Source organism: Hermetia illucens, chromosome 1, assembly GCF_905115235.1.
Source record: "Hermetia illucens chromosome 1, iHerIll2.2.curated.20191125, whole genome shotgun sequence".
Lineage (NCBI taxonomy): Eukaryota > Metazoa > Arthropoda > Insecta > Diptera > Stratiomyidae > Hermetia > Hermetia illucens.
In genome coordinates this window covers 45,382,781-45,403,086 of record NC_051849.1, presented here as the reverse complement: position 1 = coordinate 45,403,086, position 20,306 = coordinate 45,382,781, and the positions used below count along the sequence as shown (strand labels likewise).

Genomic DNA, 20,306 nt, shown 5'->3' with positions numbered 1-20,306 from the left:
ACTACGAGCGGAACAATCCGTTTTGCACATGTCACGGACCTTATATCCACGCTAAAGCGCAATCTGCTTTTTTAATGGTAGTAAATATAAATTTCCTGTCAGTCGGGTTTTTGATATAAATGTTTTTCAAAATGCGGTAAATTTTATTATAGAATTAACGTTACTTCCAATCCTTGACGCGAACATTTCAGGAGATTTTCATTTACAATTTTTCGAATGAAATTTCGAACACTTGGAAAATGAAATGACATTCACTAGACGTATGATTACCCAAATCGTGCAGATATTCTTTTAGAAAGCTCATTTCCCTCCCCCTCCCTAGAATCCAAAATTATGCTTCGCTCTTCCAAATATTCGGATAGTGAATAGAGAGGATTACAACATTGGAACTTGCCTTATGTATGTTCCCAGAAAATGTCTCCCTCGTGTTTTTTTTAAAATATATATAATGTTTTCCGCATGTCTTACATATTTTTGATTTTTATGTTAAAATTTCTTCGAATCTCTAACACACTTCGGAATAGTTTTGACAATTCCTTAATCCAATAAGTATGGGTAGATAAAAATTCTCAACAACTACAAACCCCGTCAAGAATCATCCATGATGAAAATCAAATTGCCCGCGACTACACAACTTCTACTATCTCCGCTACGAACTCTCTTTAACTTCTAGTAAATTGCGCATCCAGCTAATTGTTGTTGCTTCCCCACAAAAAAGTAATTTTTGCTAGCGGCATCTGAAACTGCACATCCATTTGTTTCAATAAGAACGGCACAACGATGTCAGTTCATAAACATTTTAATTGAAAATATTTTAGTTAGGACCATTGTGTTGGTAAAAAATACTTATAATTTGAAGAGGAAAATATTGAGAATATTAACATCATTTAAGGAAGCTGCAAGTATAGAAAGTAAAAATTGGGAACTTTGGATAAAAATAATTTGTAAAAATCTTAGTGTGCTGACGAAATTATAGAATATTTCGATAGATAGTAAAAGCAGCGGACACTATACGTTTCAGAATTCAAATAGATTTTAGTGAGTCGACTAATGCTGACATAAAGATGCTTCGCAAGTGAAGACAATTCCGAAACTGAAATTGACTTGCGTAGATATTGAAACTGCTGTTTTATTTTGTGTGATTACCGGATTTTTTTTTTTAATTTTTAAGTTGTTGTGTAAAACAAAATCATATTAAAATCGGTTTATTGGCTGTTTGCCTTTTTTTTGAGGAGGTGGAAATCTTTAAAAGATGCTGGTCTGGGCACACTAGTGTGTGAGATTTTTACCCACTAAAACCACCCCCGACTCCCTCCTTGTCCCGCGGAACCACCCTAAGGTATTACATCACGGGGCGTTGTCAGCTCATTCCACCTTAATACCGTTCTTCTATACGCGGCCTACGTAATCGTGCTTTTCTCCTCTCCATTGCCTTTCGCAATTTAGTTTGGATAGATGCGATCATGCAGTTGGCCGCATCCAGATTCTCTTGTCTTGCTAGCATTTTCGCCACCAGATTTTCTGGTAACAGCACCTCTCCTAGAGTCTCCTCTAGAGTCCTCGTTTCTTCCACGAATCTCGGACAGTGGAAGAATATATGCTCTGGGTACTTTGGGACTCCATCACAATTTGTACAATCGGGTGAGGTCTCCAATTTAAACCTGTGCAGGTATTGGTGATATCCTCCATGCCCCGTGAGAAACTGGGTGAGATTATAATTAATCTCACCGTGTCGTCTCTCCAACCACTCCTTGATGGCAGGAATGAGTTTGTGAGTCCACCGACCCTTTTCCGAGCGTTCTCACCGCTCTTGCCATCTATTTATGAATCTCTCTCTCAGAGTTCTTCGTCTGCATGTTATTCGTCATCCCATCTGCCTAGATGTGAATCGGCGTTCGGCGTCATCCTCGCCAGGGCCGTACTAGCAGTGGATGATTTATCACAAACATACTGTACACTGTCTGCCTGTCTGTCTGTCTGTCCGTCTGTCTGTCTGCCTGTTATAGCAATTGACACCAAATTTGGTAGGAAGTTGGGAACTATGAACGCCCACGCATACAGCGAGTTACATCCTTTTACGTCGAATTTAAGGGGGGACCCCATACATGCAAAAGGGGGTGTAACTTTTTTTTCAAATTAAAGGTCTCGGTCAGTACTTTTCGAAGTCGGTCTTAGTTGCGGAGTACCGGGGGTTGAAAGTGATCATTTCTTTACGGGGGCCATTCTCAGAAACCACCAAACCCAAAAATCAAGAGGCTGCCACTATATGGTGCCTGGGCTCCGAAATACCTTCCATACCGATACCCGTTCAAATGAAGTTAATAATAGTATATCTTTATGATTTTTAGTAATTGGCTACAAAACCCCCCTTAAGTTCATCCCAGCACCACGAAATTGTTGCAGTGTCGTAAGCTATAATATGGAGCATAATCTTGCCAAGCTTAGTGGAAATCACACTATTATTAACAAAGTTATAATATGTCAAAGTTGTTGCTTGCTTGTTATAATACGTCAAAGTTGTTGCTTCTTCAAGACTATGAATGTCAACATCACCCGAAAGTGGATACGTTCACATAATATATGCATATATTACGTGCTACGTACTAAGAAATACACAAAACCTTTCGTACCTGACGCATCCAGCTTCCGGTTTCCCGGCTTGTTTTTAGTTGGATAGCTTCAATCCTTTCCTCAATTCAATCGTTCTCCCTTACCTAAAGGTAAGGGTAATCAATGTTAAGTGCAAGATTTGTATTAATGAATAATATTTATATTTTGCTTGAGAATTGATTCCGCTCTGGCCAAGTTGTGTTCTGCGAATTATATAAAGGAGCATTCAATATCTGCGAGTCGCTTGGGTCACGCCGCTCCCAGGGAGGCAGGTGAGGCAGCGTCTTATGATTTGCCTCTGCCGTGGTAAGAAACCGTAAAGCCGTCTTCGCCTAATTTTTTGAATACTATCTACTTTTCTTTGGTATTTTACTTGGTCATGTTGGGCAAAGAAAGATATGCACCTCCCTTTCAAACGATTGTTGTCTTCCTACAATTTATTTCACCATAAAAAGGATTTCCAATGACAATAGTTTTCTCCTTCACCTCAATTAATTTTTCGCATAAATACTACTTTTCAGTTCGGCCTCATTCCGAAATCTTGTTGGCCTCCATATATCGTGCTGACACGATAAATTTCCTTATTATCTGCGCAATTGTACTATGTATATATCCCAATTTCCTTGGTCGGTGCACTAAAAATTACAGAATATTTCCTACCACAAAAAATGAATTCATCATTTTCATAAGAATGACCATTAAATTCGAACATTCAGTGCAGCCACCTTAGGTTGCAATGATTAATTGCAATATGAAGCAAAAGCTTTGCGAATTCCAGTAGAAATGTGAAACTCAGTAAATTACCTTAAAAACGATCTGACCTTCAACTACAGTGAACTATGCAAACTTCAGTGTATGCAACTGACCCCGCAATTTAACATTTCTTTTGGAAATGAACAAGACATTGCCAAAGCCACTGGTTGTCCGTGTGTAGTAATTCGATAATTAAAATAAGAGATGTGTGGATGGAGAGTCATAAACCAAGGTCATTAACGCCCTTCTTTGCAAATATAACACACAACTCCCGTGAATCCGCGTATGTGCTATGCTGAGTAAATACCGAAAAATATCAGGCATGCGCGGATTTCAGTTTCATAATTATCATTACTATGTGCTTAGCCATTTTCCCTTTTTGTCAGTTTTGGCATTTTGGCGAGATTATGAAAGAAGCCGGCAACAGAATGAACGAAACGAAAACGAAAACGACCCGCAGTTGCGTAATGTACACACATGACAATCAAGCTCTCGGACTCGTGAAAATCGAAATAAATATTGTATGTGGAGTACTGAGCTCCTCCGTTTCGGATAAAGTTTAAATGGGAAGAGTAAACGACGTTGAGATGTTTAACTTTGATTTCTTAACATAATTTATGCTTTTTTGTGCAAGAAGCTATTTGCAGAATTCGTAAAGACCCCGTTGTGGATGCATGAACGGGTGCGATATAGATTTTGAAAGCACTTGGCCATACTATGAACAGTGAAAAAAATGCCTATGATGCCTCTTAGCGCACGGCTATTGTTGCGGAATGATTATGAGATAGTTAATCTGATTTGTCAATATTATCTAAAAATATAACAAATTTTGAGAGGAGAATGCCATTTGAAGATAATGGAGATCACTTTTCTTTTCATTTGGGAAAATATAGAAAAATAAACGAACGATGCTCTGGGATCGAAATTCGCTAATATCTGAGTGAATTATATGCTCGGAAAATCGAATCACAGTGTAACTCTTCAGATGATATAATACCGGTATACCAGTAAGTTTAATTGGTAAGAATAGCTCTCTCTGCCAGGGGATTCCAGCAGGATATGAACAATACGTGATTAATCTAGAGCGCAAATGATAGAATATGGGTGTACTTCCCGGCCCTGCCAGTCTTGAGATTCCGACCAACTAACCGCCCAATATTAGATTGCCCTCATTTTAAATAGATTGCAAAGTGCGTCAAATAGCTAAATTTTTCCATAATATTTATACTGGGTCGGCAACGTACATTAATGTAGACATTTTGACCTGGCCGATGCAGAAACATGTAAGCTTCCCCCGAGTCATCCTCCGCTTAAATTCAATGCGGCTTAGCTATATTAGGCATTCTGTAGCCTCTCTCAGATGGCAGTTATTTTGAATGTCAATGAGCGCTGAACCATCACCATGAGCACTCAGTTTTCTAGAATGAGTTAGTTTAGGGTCCATGTCATAAGAAGGTCGCAGAGGCTATTGGTTCTTCTCCTTCTTCAGCTTTTGTCACCAGCAGGGTAGGCTTGTCTTGATCGGTTTGCTCTATTTTGCTCTGTCAAAGGTCTGATCTGGATACAGTCGCGAGACTTTCAAATTATTACCCAACGTATTAAGCCACCGTTGTTTCGGCCGACCTTTTGATCCTTTCCCATCGACTTCGTTATTCAGACCACTTTTGGCAAATTAATTCTAGTTAGACCGTTGGATGAGTAAGTGAGGCTATCTTAATGGTACAAAAGAGCGTTACCGTTGTTTTGGATTTTTTCGGTGATCATCAGGCTTCTTTTGTGTACGAGTGATTTTTTATCCATTATGGTAAACAATTCGCAGGGAAAGTAACACTTTCTCCTCTTCTATTAAATTATATTGGCGGTCAAACCGTGGTAATTTCTTCCATCTAGAGTTGAAAATCATAACCTGATGATAGCTAGGATGACGAAAGAAAGTGTTCCGCTCGCCACATCTCACCATGGGGCTAATGCTCTTACTGCACCAAACAATGATCCCGCCAATCCTCATGCATTCCTCGGAGGCTTGAAGTCTTAGCAAGAAAAATTAGGAACTCTTAGCTGCATTCGAGAAAAGAATACTCCTTCGGTCTACTACAGGAGAATAGACAATTCTGTAGCGTATATCACGACGGAATTCATGAGTGATGCAACGACCGTCTAATAGGCTAAATAGGTTGCGGTGGATGGCCTTTTAGTGCGTATGAGTGGGAATTATCCAGCGCAGAAAGTCTATAAAGGCGATACCTATAGTAGAAAAAGAAAACGCGGCAGTCAGACAACTTTTAAGGATATCGGATTGCTGTACCTCAGCGTAGATCCAAAAAAAAAATTCACTCATACTCAATAAATGAAGAACTTCTTCACAACCCCGCCACTTTTCTGCAAAATTATTTTAGACTTTCGCTTCAATTTCTGCGGAGTTATGATCTATGAAACTTGAACCTAAGGCATAAGGCAACGATTGCTAGCATGCCAAAAGTGGCTTACTTTAATTGAAACAATAGATAGATGTGTGCTTTTCATAGTCGCGAAGAAATAATTCTTAAATAGTGTCCTCTCGAGTCGGAGACCGTAGCATTAATTCGTGCAAAAAATGGTACAATTTTGTGATTTTTTTGACGACGTAGCGAGAATCTACTTATTAAAACCAATGATACATTGAGGTATGACATTCGAAGAATATTATCTAAAATTCTCATAAAGAAATATTAAAAAATAAGATAATGGCAGCAATTATTCGGAAGCGTCTCGGAAAAAAATAGGATTGCGGCACCCTTCATAACTCGTTGCTGAATCATCTGAAACCGAAAAATCAAATCGCCAGGTACCGGTGGTAGGGTTTTTGCAAAATTTTGAAAAACTCCAGCGTTACCTCGTAGATTAGATGATTTTGGGACCGTGAGTTATCGGAAAAACGCTTTGCATTTTTTAAAACTGAAAAATTTGGAATAAAACGTTCATAAGCGAGTTTTATCGCCTTGTTTTACACTAAATCATCCATGCTAGGTCATAAAAGATGTTGCTGTCATCCATGATGTCTAAAGTATCCTTTTGCTACTGTCTGCGACGAATTCTGCCTTCTTTAATCTGTTTTTCAGCTCTCAGCTCCGCTCGACTGATCGCGACAAATCATAGGTGCTTGATCTACTACTGATTATCATGCCTTGCATGAAGGTTAGCAATGCAAAAGAACTTTCATTGAAGACACAGGCTGTCACATAAGCTGCAAACTCGACGATGACAAGTTCCACTCAAGTGATTTATTGAGATTTTCCAAACAAGTTGGTTCTCTCCTTGTTCTGCTTAAACTCTACGACACATCGCTCCAGGAGGGAATCTTTGCTCAGATCCTCATAAATAGGCTTAATAGCATCCAAAACATCCTTTGGATGAGCACTACACGTGTGTTTGAACAAATCCAATACATTATCAGCTGCAACTTTTTCCCATTCGAACCGCGAGTCCGCGCTGAGTCATGTAGGAGGCGTGGTTGCTTAAACCGCTGTATCTTCGTTGGTTTTGCTCTGATTTATCTCACATTTTCACACAATATTCTTGAAAGATTCCCAATTCAGAAAATCGAATTAAAAAAATAAAAAATTTTAAAAATCTCCCCTTAAAGCTACGTTTATGTGTTTCTGTACAATATAGCACATCCTTCAAATGGCGGCCTTGACTTCGCAAACAGTGTTTCAAGGAGTCGGTTCAACTTTTAATGACTTAGTCCAATAAGTGCGGTGCTATTCCGACAATAGACCTTAAGCTCATCCTATTTGGTTGGCTTGTTAATATAGATTAGGGACTTGAGATGACATTAAAGAATATAATCAAGAGAAGTCAACTCGCATGATGACAGCGGCCAATTAATAAACGCTCGCCGCAAAATGACCCAGTTGCCAAATTTTTCATTCATAATTTGCATCGCTTGTGTGCCATGTAGCATCATATTTTTAGAAATCGCGAGCCCGCCACAGAAAGTCGGTCAGCATCACTCTAAAAAGAGGACTATTGACGGTAACAATGACTTTTTCCTCATTTCGAAAGAGATAAGATTCGATGATTCCGCCATGTCCTAAACTGCATCAAACTGCAATCTTCGTGGATGCATTGAAATCTGCTCAAACAAATAATAGCGAAAATTTTATTTATTAGCATACCCGCTGAGCCAAAAATAGGCCCCGTCCCAAATAATTTTTCGACTAAAATCCGAATCTTGGGCAAACAGTTCCAGTGTCCCATTTTTTGGCTTCAATTCTTACGTCAGTATAATCTTATAAGGATGTATCATAAGCCCAAATGGAATCACAAAATGAGGCGGGTTGATTTTCTGGTACCGCCCAACACAGCTGATCAGTGTCAAATCGACACTGCTTAGATATTAGCTGCTATGATGGTTATGTTTTCTTTACTTCGCACCGATCTCCGTGTGGTTGGTCCAAGAGAATGCTCTGAAGTCATGATGAGGACCGAGTTCTTGACGAAATTACGTATTTACAACTGAGCCAGAACTTCGATAATAATCTGAGTGTAATTTACACAGTATTTCTAGCGATCAAATTATTTGAAGTAATTAAAACTTGCTTTTTCTATTCGCTAGTGTTATTTATTGGTCTTGCAAATACAGATATTTTGGGAACCACTTGTTCCCTTTATCAGTGTTAGAATTTGTTAGCACTGACGAAGGGAACAGGTGGTTCCCGAAATATTGGTATTTGTATCGAATTAGTGAACCTCGTCGCAAAACCGGGATGTCTGAAGTTCCTTCTTTCCTTAGCCTAGACCGGATACCCGTTATTGCGCCGGTGATGACGATGATGATAATAGGGAGCCAACATAATTCCCCCCTCCCCCGGACCCAGTTTTCCACATAATTTTCACTTCGGTCCCGGATTTTCTCTCTACATCCTGGCATTGATCTACACCTTGTTGATTTGCACTTAGAAACCCAGCTTCCAAAGAGGCCACGATTTTCATGCAATCAACATAGTTTAATTTTCAAGTAATTGAAAGCAATATTTTCGGGGTACTACCTCCAAAGTTAACTAAAAATTAAACACTGTTCGACCATAATTACATCGAAAAAGAGCGTAATTTCAAAATATTTTCCAACTTACTAAGAAAATTTTTCTATTTCAGGTAACAATGGCGGGTGATTATATTTTGGCAATTGCATCAATAATCATAGCAGGTCTGAAAAATGACGATGTTACAATAATTCTCTGCCAAGTAAGTGAACTTTTTTTGTTATTTTGTATGAATAAAGAATAATGAGCGAAAATTACTTTTCTTGTAGATTTTAACTGACTTAGTGCAAGGTGAATTTATGCAATTGGGCTCAAAGGAAACGGAAAATGAAAGATTTGCACATTACTTAACTAAGACATATAGAAAGACAGCATCGTTAATTGCTAATACACTTAAAGGCGTAAGTATTTGAATCATTGATCAAGATGATTTTATCATTCATCATAAAATTAATGTGATAGTAGCAGTGGTCCATGTCCAGCGTTCGTCGAACCAGCAATTATTACACCTTTAGAACTTTGAAATTTTTAATACGAAGATATTTCTTTAGCTAATGACTCGAAAGCTCAAAAAACCCCCTCTCCAATACTTAATTTCTGCCTTGGTATGATAAAATGGTGAATTACAGATTGAATTGGACATTGGCCAAAGGATAGGTCTGGTCAATTAATTATAAAACTATGGAGATTGCAAAGGGATTTGATTTTCCATTTTGAAAGGTAGCGAACTTTTCAGTATGACCTGCTTGTGGCTTAGAAATGGTTACACAATGATTTGATCCAGTTATTCTAAGGAATTCACAGTTTCTTTTTTGTTTTTTTATGACACCTAAAAGATGTCATTTTATTTTAGTAGAATTTCAAGGCGAAAAAATGAAATAAAATGGCTCGATGGAAATAAAGAAATTTTAAATTCAAATTAACGGAGAGGAAAGAGGAAACCTTGTAACCTTAATTATAAATAAAAATGAAAAAGTTAAATGACATTCTAAAATTATTAAAAATTAAAAGTGAGAATGGAAGCAAATTCGTAAATAAAAAGAAAAAAATAAATTAAGAAACAACACGAGGAGCACTCAACTGAATTCCAAAAATTTTTAATAACACATGCAAGATCCTCCAGTCATAATATCTCATCAGTTATGAAGAAGTTGTTGATCTACTATTCTTTTATAAATGAAACCCAAAGAGTCTGAGACATTAAAGGAATTACGCAAATGTTAATGTAAAGTAAGGAAATCTAAAAAATTACTATAGACGATGAGCAGTTGATTGTGGTTCCAATAATTGGACTGTAATAAATGTGTTGATGTTAGGTCATGAAATTAAATAATTACCCATAAGTCCCTCCCAAGTAAAATTACAGTTTTCATATTTTTCTTAATGTCTTCACCAGGGCAGCGATATAACAAAACAAAATTATTGAAATCCGAAAAACATCGCAAGGGTTATTATATAAAATCCTCGAAACGAAATTTCTTTTCTGTTTTCTTTCTACTTTCCACCCTGTGTTTGGGATAAATCTGCGGATTGCGCTAGCTACTTTTACTTTCGCACCCCTGTTATTGCCGGATTAATAAAATAAGTCTTGCAAGTTTCGAAAATAATTGAAATATTTCTTCTCATTTAGGTGCAAGAATTTTCACAGTATCCACGCTGCAAGTTTTCGCTTCTCCTTTTTTACTGAAAATATCTGGAGTGCCTTTCCATCATGCATTGCGAAAGATGCCACGTTCCACTTGTTTAAGCTACTCTTAAGCGGTTAAGCAATAGAGCAGAATATATAATTTGGCTTTATCCTTGAATCGATTTGAGGGGTTTTGGTGAAAAGTCAAAGTGAATAAAATACAAACCCTGTCGAAGCCAAACTTCCATACGGGAAACATATATGGTTGGTTCATCTAACCTGTCTAGATTGACCTTTCAATTGCGGTAAACAATGTTTACAATATTACAGCGGTAGAGGGCTGGAACATTTATTACAATTTTTCGGTTGTATTCTTAACACACTGTACCTTCGTAGCTTGTTTTTCATAGTTGACATGCCGAACAGTCTGTTAAATAGAAGTTTGCTTTTCATTTAATGTTTTTCTTTTTTATTTCGCTAATACCGCAAAGCTTTCTATTTTTTAATATTCAGTCTTCGTAGAATTCTTGAGTATCAATATCATCTCTATCATAATTCTTTTTTTCGGAATACTCATAATCCGGAGGAATTCTATTAATCGAAATTGAAAGAGCAAAACGGAACATGGAATTAATGCCAAGAAGTTGTATTGAGTGCAAATGTTGTTGTGGTCAAAATGATTAACTATGGTCCCCAACGAAAATACAATATAGGATAATATGAGAACCATGAAACTTCTCCAATTCGATCAATCGGTTGATTTTCGATTGCTAAACCCTAACAGCGACGTTTTGTCACTCTTTTTGATCGTCTTTTGCATCTGGCCCTAGGTGCCTTATGCTGGACAAAAACAATTTTTTCACCAGATACGGTCCATCCATGTTGTTTTGTTCCACTTCCATTTGCACCATTACGTTTATTATTTCTTCTATGATTTTTTTCCCACATGAACCAGTCAAATTCAACAGTTCTATTGCCTGGGATAATCCGCAATGGAGTTATCAGCCCCTGTTAATTGTGACCTATCCACTGCCCTTACATTGCCCGTACACCGGCAAAGTTCCTCATTTTGGAGCGACAATGGCTGGCTTTTTTCATGTGTTATTCCCATATCGGCTTTTTTCATGTGTTATTCCCATATAGTAGCAAAGAGTCAAGATTGACGTGGAACATTCTCAACCTGTTCTTGGTGTTGGAATAGTTAGATTTCCAGTTTTTAGATAAATTAGTGAAAATGGATTTAGCGTTGCTAATGCATCAATTGCCATCAAGTTTGTGCCGCTGTGCTTTCCAAGCCATACAAATTGTTCGCTGCCCTCGATGTTTTGACTGTTAAAACAAATATAAAGACTGATATACTGAAAACCTTGGTTTTGTTTGTATCTATGTTCAGTCTGACTTGGCTTGCCCAGTTGTCCAAATTCAGAGCCATTTGACTGAAGTCTATGACTCAGTAAGAGGACACGCAAATGTCATCAGCGTGGTCGAGGTGTTTAAGGAAAGATGACGTAGTCTATTAAACTTTTCCAAGTGTTCCAACGAAACTATTATGAGGAACATAACGGGAAAAAGTATCGGTAACAGTGCAACTCCGCTTTGGATTTAAAATTTGACTCGTTGCACTCAAGATGGGTGCCCTTCCTTGGAATCTTATCTTGGAATCATCCTATTCTTCCATTCACTGGGAAATGTCAAAGATTTCCAGTATTTACGAATGTATGGAAGAAGCAGCTCCGCAGTGACTTCAGGAGTCGCTAGAAAAAGTTCCGCAGTGAGATCGTCAAGGCCGGTGGCCGCTTCTGTTTGGAGGAGCAGTTCGTATCCGCATTTTACGATGGCTTGTCGTATCATCGCCATAGATAGAATTTCTCCGATTCAGAATCATGGGAAAGTGCTCCTTCCGCCTCTTCAGCTGTTCATAATTTTGGATGAGAGCCTGCCGTTAGCAACCCTCACATGACCATGGAATCTCTTACCATCACCTGTAAGCTCTTTGGTATAAGGTAGCAAAAGAGTTATTGTTTGCGGCAGCTTCTGTTTTCCTCAGCAATGCAACGGCAGAATTTTTTCTTTTAAGGCCTTTTCGTTCATCAATACGCTTCCACTTTTCCGCAGACAGCTAGCTCTTGTACCTTCCTTTTGGAACTTGGCCGACAGCTTCATTTATATCACAGATATGACATGATGGCGGTCAATATCTCTTACGGTGGCCGAGTTATTGTTGTGTATTGTAGTGTTTCCCGTTTACTTAGCAAGAACGTTTTCCCACTTTGCATTGCATTTAGGAGGGCGACACTTTGTTCTCCTGCTAAAAGACACAGTAGCAAAGAGCAAGCGAACGTAAGGGACCATCAGATGAAGACCCTTTTTGAGACCGATGCCAGGACCTCTTTTATTACGTAGTTACTCGAAACCCAACTACACTCGAACAGTATGCCACCGATAACAACGATAACGAGGTAGTGAATTTTTCAGAAGTCTACAAACCTTGTTTTACAGTTACCAGGACCATTCCCCTTTAGTCGCCTTTTACGGTAAGCAGAGAATATTTTAAATGTATTTTTCAATCCCGACAACAAAGAGTAACAAGTGGTTTATGCTGGACAAAAACTATTTTTTTTCTCACCAAAATCCAAATATCCATCAATGCTATGTTTTGCCTCTATCTGCTTCGAGTATATTTGATCTAATCTAGCAAACCGCTTAGTCTCCAGTAAGGATGAGATCTGAAACCTTTCAGGCAGCTAGTAATTAAAATGATACTAGTATCTTTATCCCATATGTTTCCATTTCTTGGCGATCATTAATCCCCTTGGTGACGTCCCTGTTGAACTTCAGCTCATAGATTTTCTACTCCTTCGAAGTGCGTCTAATTGGTCTTTGAAGAATGTTGTAGGACGACGTTTTTAACATCTTGCATTGTTGGCATTTGGTTGCTCCACGCAGCACAACGTATTCAATGTGTAAGTGGGTTAGGAAACTCAATATCGTATACACGACTTCCACTTGCATTTCCTGTTTCACGCTGAATATAAATAGGCATACATATGTTGGAAAGTGGCAATCTACATTTGTACCTATGGAATCTACTGTTTTTTGTAATGCCTATTACTAACCATGAAGACAGAGTTACACCTCACTTTGGAGAAATTGGCGACTGTTGATCACATCCACTTTGCCACCAATGTGGAAATAACCATTTGCTTCGAAAACCAAACTTTAAAAATCACGTCTCTTGGAAGTAGAAGGATCTTACTATACAGAACAAAGCTAAAATCACGTTAAAAGTTGTAATGAATGAAAGCAATGACGCAAAGAAGTTAGTTAGTTTAGTTTACTGGGGGGAGCCGCAACTCCGAGCACTCAGGCAATTATTAGGCCCATGGTACTATTCCCGTAAATCGCCTATTCAAAGGCTTCCCCTCTACGGCGTTTGCAGGCTTTAGAAAATCTGTGAACATTCTGCAGAGGCAGAAAGTGTGCAGATTCTTCATTGAAGAACACCTTACCATGGTGTTTTCTTCTGAGATCTGTGAAGGCCGGGCAAGAATTAAAATTTCTTCACTCGACTGCGTGAATCCTTGCAATTTCACTCTTCAGAGTAGACTTCACAGTAGATGGCCGGATTCCAAAAGCTGGTTTTGGCCCCATCATTGTGTATAGGGACCCTCGGCGAGCCAATCTGTTAGCCTCCTTATTACCAGTGGTGTTTGAATGTGGTACCCACATCAGGAATGTTTCGTTCAGTCGCTCAGGTTTCATGAGCACCTGATGACAACTCCACATCAACTGGCTAGTTATTCAACAACCTTTTTTATACATATATGCAAAAAAGGTGTTCTGAGACAATGCACAATAATATTAGTAAGGGATCCGATCTCCGCAAGCGTTGATAATCGCTTGGTATTTCCGAGGTTTACTTTCCACCAAATTTTCAGCAAATTCGACGGGAAGCAATTCCCCAATGTGTCGAACTGTCTTGGGTCACTGTTCTGCTGAGAAGTTACCTTTTTGAGATGACTTCACATCTGTCAAATGGTAACAATGACTTCTTATAAATTTGAACCATTTTGGAAATATTCAGGTTGACGGCAAATAGATGCAAAGCGCCAACGCCTTTGATGGAAACCCCAAAGCTGCACTTTGATTGTATGTTTGCTTCAGTAAAGAACACCAAACACCTGATATGGTCACAAAACTCCACAAAAAGCACTTGGTCGAGAAAAACCATATTATCCACTCACAACCAATGTCTTTCTGTGCCCAAGGGGGTCATTTGGCAACGTACTGTTGGGACAAAAGTGGTTTTTCCACTGTATTTCGCCATTTCAAACTATTTGAAATCAAACAGGTTTGAGTAGTTTCATGCGACATTTTCAGTCTTTTCTGCTTTGATTTTACTTGTCCCTGACGCAAGGTCAAGCCAGTATTTCGCGAAAATACAGCCACGATCAATTTTTCGTCCCTTTTGGTCACTTTCCCTATTGAACCGTCACCTGAAAAATCATAATATTTTTCGCATCGTTTACGCCGCTGTACCTACCTATTTCTTGACACACGATTTCAAATTTTTAATACACTTAGCTGCCTTGGTATGTGACATAGGGGCTCTTTTGGGTGTGTAAGGAAGAAAATTGCCTCAAAGGACTTCGTGTTTGCCGCACTCATAGGGATTACCATACTTTTTGGACATACAATAGATACCGACTACAATTTTCTCATTAGAGCGCCAAATTCAAAGACGCGTTCTTCCTACTATAAAACTTATAGACTCGTATGCTACCATCTACTGGCTGTCTTACTTGACTAACTGTATTTTTCACGAGGAACACCAAACACACTCTCAAAAATTACAAACTTGCTACGGTATAATGACAACAGGAAGTTATATTCTGTAGAACGGGAAAGAGAGCGTCGGAAATTAATGCTTACCTCATAATGTAAGTAAGGCGAGAAACTGACATGTCCAGATCACAAGCACAGGTCGAGCTTCAAGAGAATCAATGTTTGAGAGACTGACGTCATGTTTATCCAGTCATTACAAAAGCAGAGTTTGTGAAACCGGCTGTTTTTCAACTCCACATTCAGCGTCATTTATAATGAACACACATGTTGCGAGATGATCCACACGATTGGTCCGAGTTAACTATTTTTAACCACAGGACGAATTGTTAATAGTTATTCTAAATTGAGGCATAGCCCTGCCCTTCTGGTTCGCATAGTCAATGTGGTTGGTTGTTTGATGCTTCTAGATGAGATGAACTTTTGCTCCCTTAACGCTTGTAAGCCCCACTTTTTTGTTTGGTTGGTGACTTACACCATTGGAAATCTTGATCTCGGGATTCGTATTATGTGAGTTATCATGACTCGTAGTTTTTCATATTGTGCTAAGTACTTAAAATTAGATATGTTCCATCCCTAGAGGTAGAATTTTTAAATTTATTTTTTTTGAATTTACTGAATACCAATCCAGTAAAGAAATAAAGCACAAGCGGATAGAACTGAAGAATCAAAAATGACAAACCTGCTTATAGCTTAAATGGACACTCCTTTCACTTTTCTATTTTACATTTGTCTTTGCCTGCCGATAATTAAGAGCAGCTACTCATACAGTTTGAAAGGGCTTCCATCTTCCTTTCTATAAATCTTCTTCTTTTTCTTCACCCTTTCTCACATTCACAAGCGGGGTCGGTTTCGCCATTTGGCTCTATCGAACGCCTGATCTGGGTGCAATCTCGAAACGTTTAAATCCCCATCCAGCGTATCAAGCCACCGTTGTTTCGACCTACCTTTTGGTCGTTTACCATCGACGATCGATGTTCAGAACAATCTTGGCAAGTGAATTCTCGTTAGCACGAATTGCGTGACCATACCATCGAAGACGCTTCTCTCGCAATTTTTCCACGGTCGCTGCAACCCCATAACGATCGCGGATATCCTCATTTCGGATGTGATCAAAACGTGTCTCGCCACTAGCCGAACGCAACATCTTCGGCTTCATTACCGCAAGATGCCGTTCATTGTCTTTTATAGTTGGCCAACACTCAGAACCATAGAGGGCGACAGGACGGACGACATTGCGGTAAATTTTAGATTTGAGACACTGGTTGATACGTCGATCATAAAGAACACCAGTTGTGGAGCGCCACTTCAACCAGGTTGCGTTAATGTGTGAAGCAATTTCATTACGCAGTTCTCCATTGACTGATAGCGTTGACCCGAGGTATTTAAATTGCTCAGTTCTGGGCAGATCACTGTCACTGACAGTGATTGTGCCTGTTTCATGGGGATCGGTCGTCAAAAATTCAGTCTTGTTTAGATTCAATCCATTCCATTTTTGGACAAGTTGCTCGAGATCATTTATGCTATTAGATGCTAGGAAAACATCATCTGCATAAAGCAGTGTGTAGGGCGTTGAACGTTGGATGTCCCGTGTGACAGTGTTCATAACAAGAACAAAGACAAGTGGTGAAAAGGCGTTTTGACACACCTGCCATACTTCGAACTTTACTTTTCGGATCGTGGTAGAGCAATTGAACTCAGCGCACGAGTTCTTCTGGCACTAAGTGTTGTCGTAGAACATACCAGATGAGTTCGTGTCGCACACGGTCAAACGATTTCTCTAGATCCAGAAATGCAATGTAAAGAGGGCGATGCTTTTCGCGGTGTTTCTCCATGAGTAACCACGCAGCGTGAATGGCGTCAGTAGTTCCGCAGTTTTGACAAATCTGGCTTGATTCACGGTTATTTCAACGATTTCGGGAATACGGTTGTCACGAATGCGTTCAAAAACCTTCATGGTATGGGAAAGTAACCGGATCAAACGGTAGTTGGAACATTCTGCCGGACTACCTTTCTTTTTCCATATTGGAACAGTGGTACTTTCTTACCAGTCAGATGGTGTTCTTCCTTCCTGAATAACCCGATTGAAGAATTCACGGAGCCACAGTGTCGGGTCCCAGCTTTTCACTTTCCGGAGCTCAGATGCGATGTCGTCAGGTCCTGTTGCTATCCCCGATTTCATTCATTTTATTGCCTCCTCGACTTCAATTGCGCTGACATCATGCCAAAGCCAAGTATCTCGGTTGATGTACCGCTTACCCGGCTTGGTGACCCCAAGAGTTGCAGAAGCCGCTTTGTGGCTCGTGTCTTTCATTTGGTTCCACGATTCTTCCATATTCGTAATGGTGGGTAATCGCGTAAGTGGAATCATTGCTTATTTCTTCTCACGAAATCGCCATTATTTAATGCGCCACGAGCCGGTGCGTTCCTCACGCTGTCTTATCGGTGGCTTAATTCGCAGGACGGCAATCAACGCCGATGTTGAGGTGCGATGGTCTCATATGGAACGGCTTTGCAATCAGTGACGGTGGTAAAATGTCGGCGTCTTATGAGAATATATTCGATTTGCGTTTTACTGTTCCCTGTTTGATGAACCATATATTCATAAGTACAAGGTCATGGGTGTCCGCTAAATCGACTATACGCTCGCCATCCTCATTGCGCGTTCCAAACCCCTTTCCCCCATGGCACCTGGTACCGTCTGCCTTCTCATCCACATGACCATTAAGGTCGTTGGAAATGATGATATAGTCGTCAGTAGGCACGTGACAAGTCTTTTCATCGGAAAGTTGCCAGAAGGCGTCAGATCGACCTGTCTGTGGTGCGTACGCAGTGAAGAAGTGAATAGTGCGATCAGCTGATATAATGGTGATCTTCATTAGCCGATCATCAAATCGTTCGACTTCTTTAATTGCATGACGGAAACCCTCTGAGATGGCAATGCCAACACCATATTGAGTGTGTGGGCTACCAAAATAGAGAAGTTTGTAGCCATTTTTACCGCGTTCACGTTCAATATCGCAGCTTTTGGCACCAAACCATCGGGTTTCCTGCAGAGCGCAGATATCAATGTGCCTTTTTCGAAGGTCTCTTGCAAGTTCCTCGATCTTTCCAATTAGAGTGCCAACATTTAGCGTGCAGTCGGGCCGTCCATGCTTCAAGGACCATTACCCATTTCTCGTCAGGACCGGGGCCCGTCCTGCTGCGTCGACTGAGATGGACGCCCTAGCATTTCTCCTAGGCTTGTGACTCAATCCGATCATCTTGTTTGTAACGACATTGTATGCATTTTCATGGTCGGCCTGTCGCGGGACCTGCCACCAAAAGAGATCAGATAGGATTTAACATAGTGGAATAACTCCAACTATACTCTATTTATCTCTTTCCCTGATCTCAGCATTTTATTTTTGTTTTACTAAGGATAGTACAGAGTACGTTGCCTCAAACCCTTCTCCTTTACCTGGGCTTGAGACCAGCATGCTGTGTTAATAGCATGGCAGAGTTATCTTCCTTTTCTTTCCTTTAATAAAGGAGCTAATACCAGTTGGCAAATACTTTCGAGATTATTGCATACCAGGCTTATTTCTCTAAATACAATAATGTGTATCATTCCTTTTCAGGCTGCAGTATTGGCAGGAGCAGAAGAGTCACTATCCGAATTGGCCTTCCAATATGGACGCAACATTGGATTAGCGTTTCAATTAGTCGATGATCTGTTGGATTTCGTTTCTTCAGCCGAGCAAATGGGCAAACCCACAGCTGCAGATTTAAAATTAGGATTGGCAACCGCTCCGGTACTCTTCGCGTGTGAAAAGGTGATTGATTGAAGAGGTCTCGTAAAGTCATCAAAGCTAATATTTTACGATTTTTTTGCTTTTTAGTTCCCTGAATTGAACCCGATGATTATGCGCCGTTTCCAAGAACCAGGCGATGTCGAACGAGCCTTTGAACTAGTGCACAAATCACATGGTCTAGAACAGACACGATTCTTGGCCCGAAAACATTGTATCGAGGCAATCCGATTGGCACAAGAAATGGCCGATTCACCGTACCAAAAAGCTCTTTGTGTAGTCAGCGATTTAGTCATCAATCGAATGAAATAATAATAAATAGACCCATTGCTATTATTAACTTTACTTTTTAATTATCATTAATAATATTAGAGCTATTGTAATGATGTCGTTAACATATAGAGACCTTTATATTTTGTTGATATAGCGGGAAATTAGGGATCTATTCTTAATGAGCGTTTTCAATTTTCCTTTTATTTTTGTTTCATTGTTGATGTTTGAAAGTGTGAATGAGTATTTTTGTATGAATGAGCGAATTATTTAGTACGAATGTAATTCTGCCTAAATTCTGTTTTTCACTTCGTTTTAGTTTTTCATTATCATTTCATGAATAGCTTGCATCCAGGGCAGCTATTATCGTTCATCGTCTGTTGACTTGTTCATGAGAGAGCTCATCACCACGAAGGGAGCGAACAATGGTATATTGAAGGTGCAATATGTCTCATTGATCGGCTCTTGAAATTGAGCTGCTTCCATTGCGGGAAACATTGGGGAGGTTCGCCATTTCATACGTTTCCAAATCACGAATCATCAGGAATTGTTAGGTTTGAAATAGGAGCAAAGTCCTTTACGCTATACGATCTATCTTAGGTGTTAATAAAGGTATTGCCTAACGAAATTTCGGGCTGCGGTTAAAACACTTTCAAAGTATCTGAATAAAAGCAGTTTTTGTAATTGACAACAGATGATCGACGATAGGTTGAACATGTCTTTTCTATTTGTAAAAAAGTAAACCAAAGGCATCGCAATCCGCCTATGTAGCCAAACTGAAGTCTCAGTAGGCTTGTAGTTGTTGTATGATTTCATCCTCTACCATTGCAGATAATTAAGACGCAAAATTACTTCGATGAATTTGGAAAAGAAGGAGAATGTATTTATATGTAAAAAAAGATCAATTATGACAATGATATTGTATAAAAAGTTGTTTTTATTGCTAAAAGTAAAAGAAGAAATGTTGCGTGTATATAAAATAGATGAAATATTGTAAATAATTTTGTAAGGTGAACAACGAGGAACAACAAATAAAATGATAAAAAATTCACAAAAATAGAAAAGTTTTATAAAAACGAAAGTATTCAGGACGCATGTATTGTACAAAACTCACTTATTTTAAAGCACCAATCGTCAAAGGTCTTATTTCAAGTTTTTATCCTTTTAATTTATTTTTTATTGTATATTATCAATTTTGAAATGAATATAGTCCTGTTTAGTACTTATGAATTGCATGTTCTTAGTTCAGCGCAGAGACGATTGCTGCTTTCAAAAAATTTGTAATTGAACACGAAATCTAGTTGGAAAATGTAAACTAGGAATTTTTAGGGAGCATCAGGAACAAATTTTTGTCTCAAGTTAGATGAATAAAACTACAAGTTCTGCAAA

General features: G+C 39.1%; 1 protein-coding gene across 2 annotated transcripts in view; it reads left to right on the top strand.

Moving 5' to 3' along the window:
• LOC119646547 (all trans-polyprenyl-diphosphate synthase PDSS1) overlaps positions 1-20,306 on the top strand; it is a 213,702-nt gene extending 193,396 nt beyond the window's left edge. For both annotated transcript variants that reach the window (XM_038047022.1, XM_038047021.1), the window contains 4 exons: positions 8,500-8,589; positions 8,657-8,788; positions 18,477-18,671; positions 18,738-20,306. In XM_038047022.1, coding sequence (XP_037902950.1) covers positions 8,500-8,589; positions 8,657-8,788; positions 18,477-18,671; positions 18,738-18,959 — 639 coding nt within the window. In that variant the 3' untranslated portion in view covers positions 18,960-20,306. The remainder of the gene's footprint in view (positions 1-8,499; positions 8,590-8,656; positions 8,789-18,476; positions 18,672-18,737) is intronic.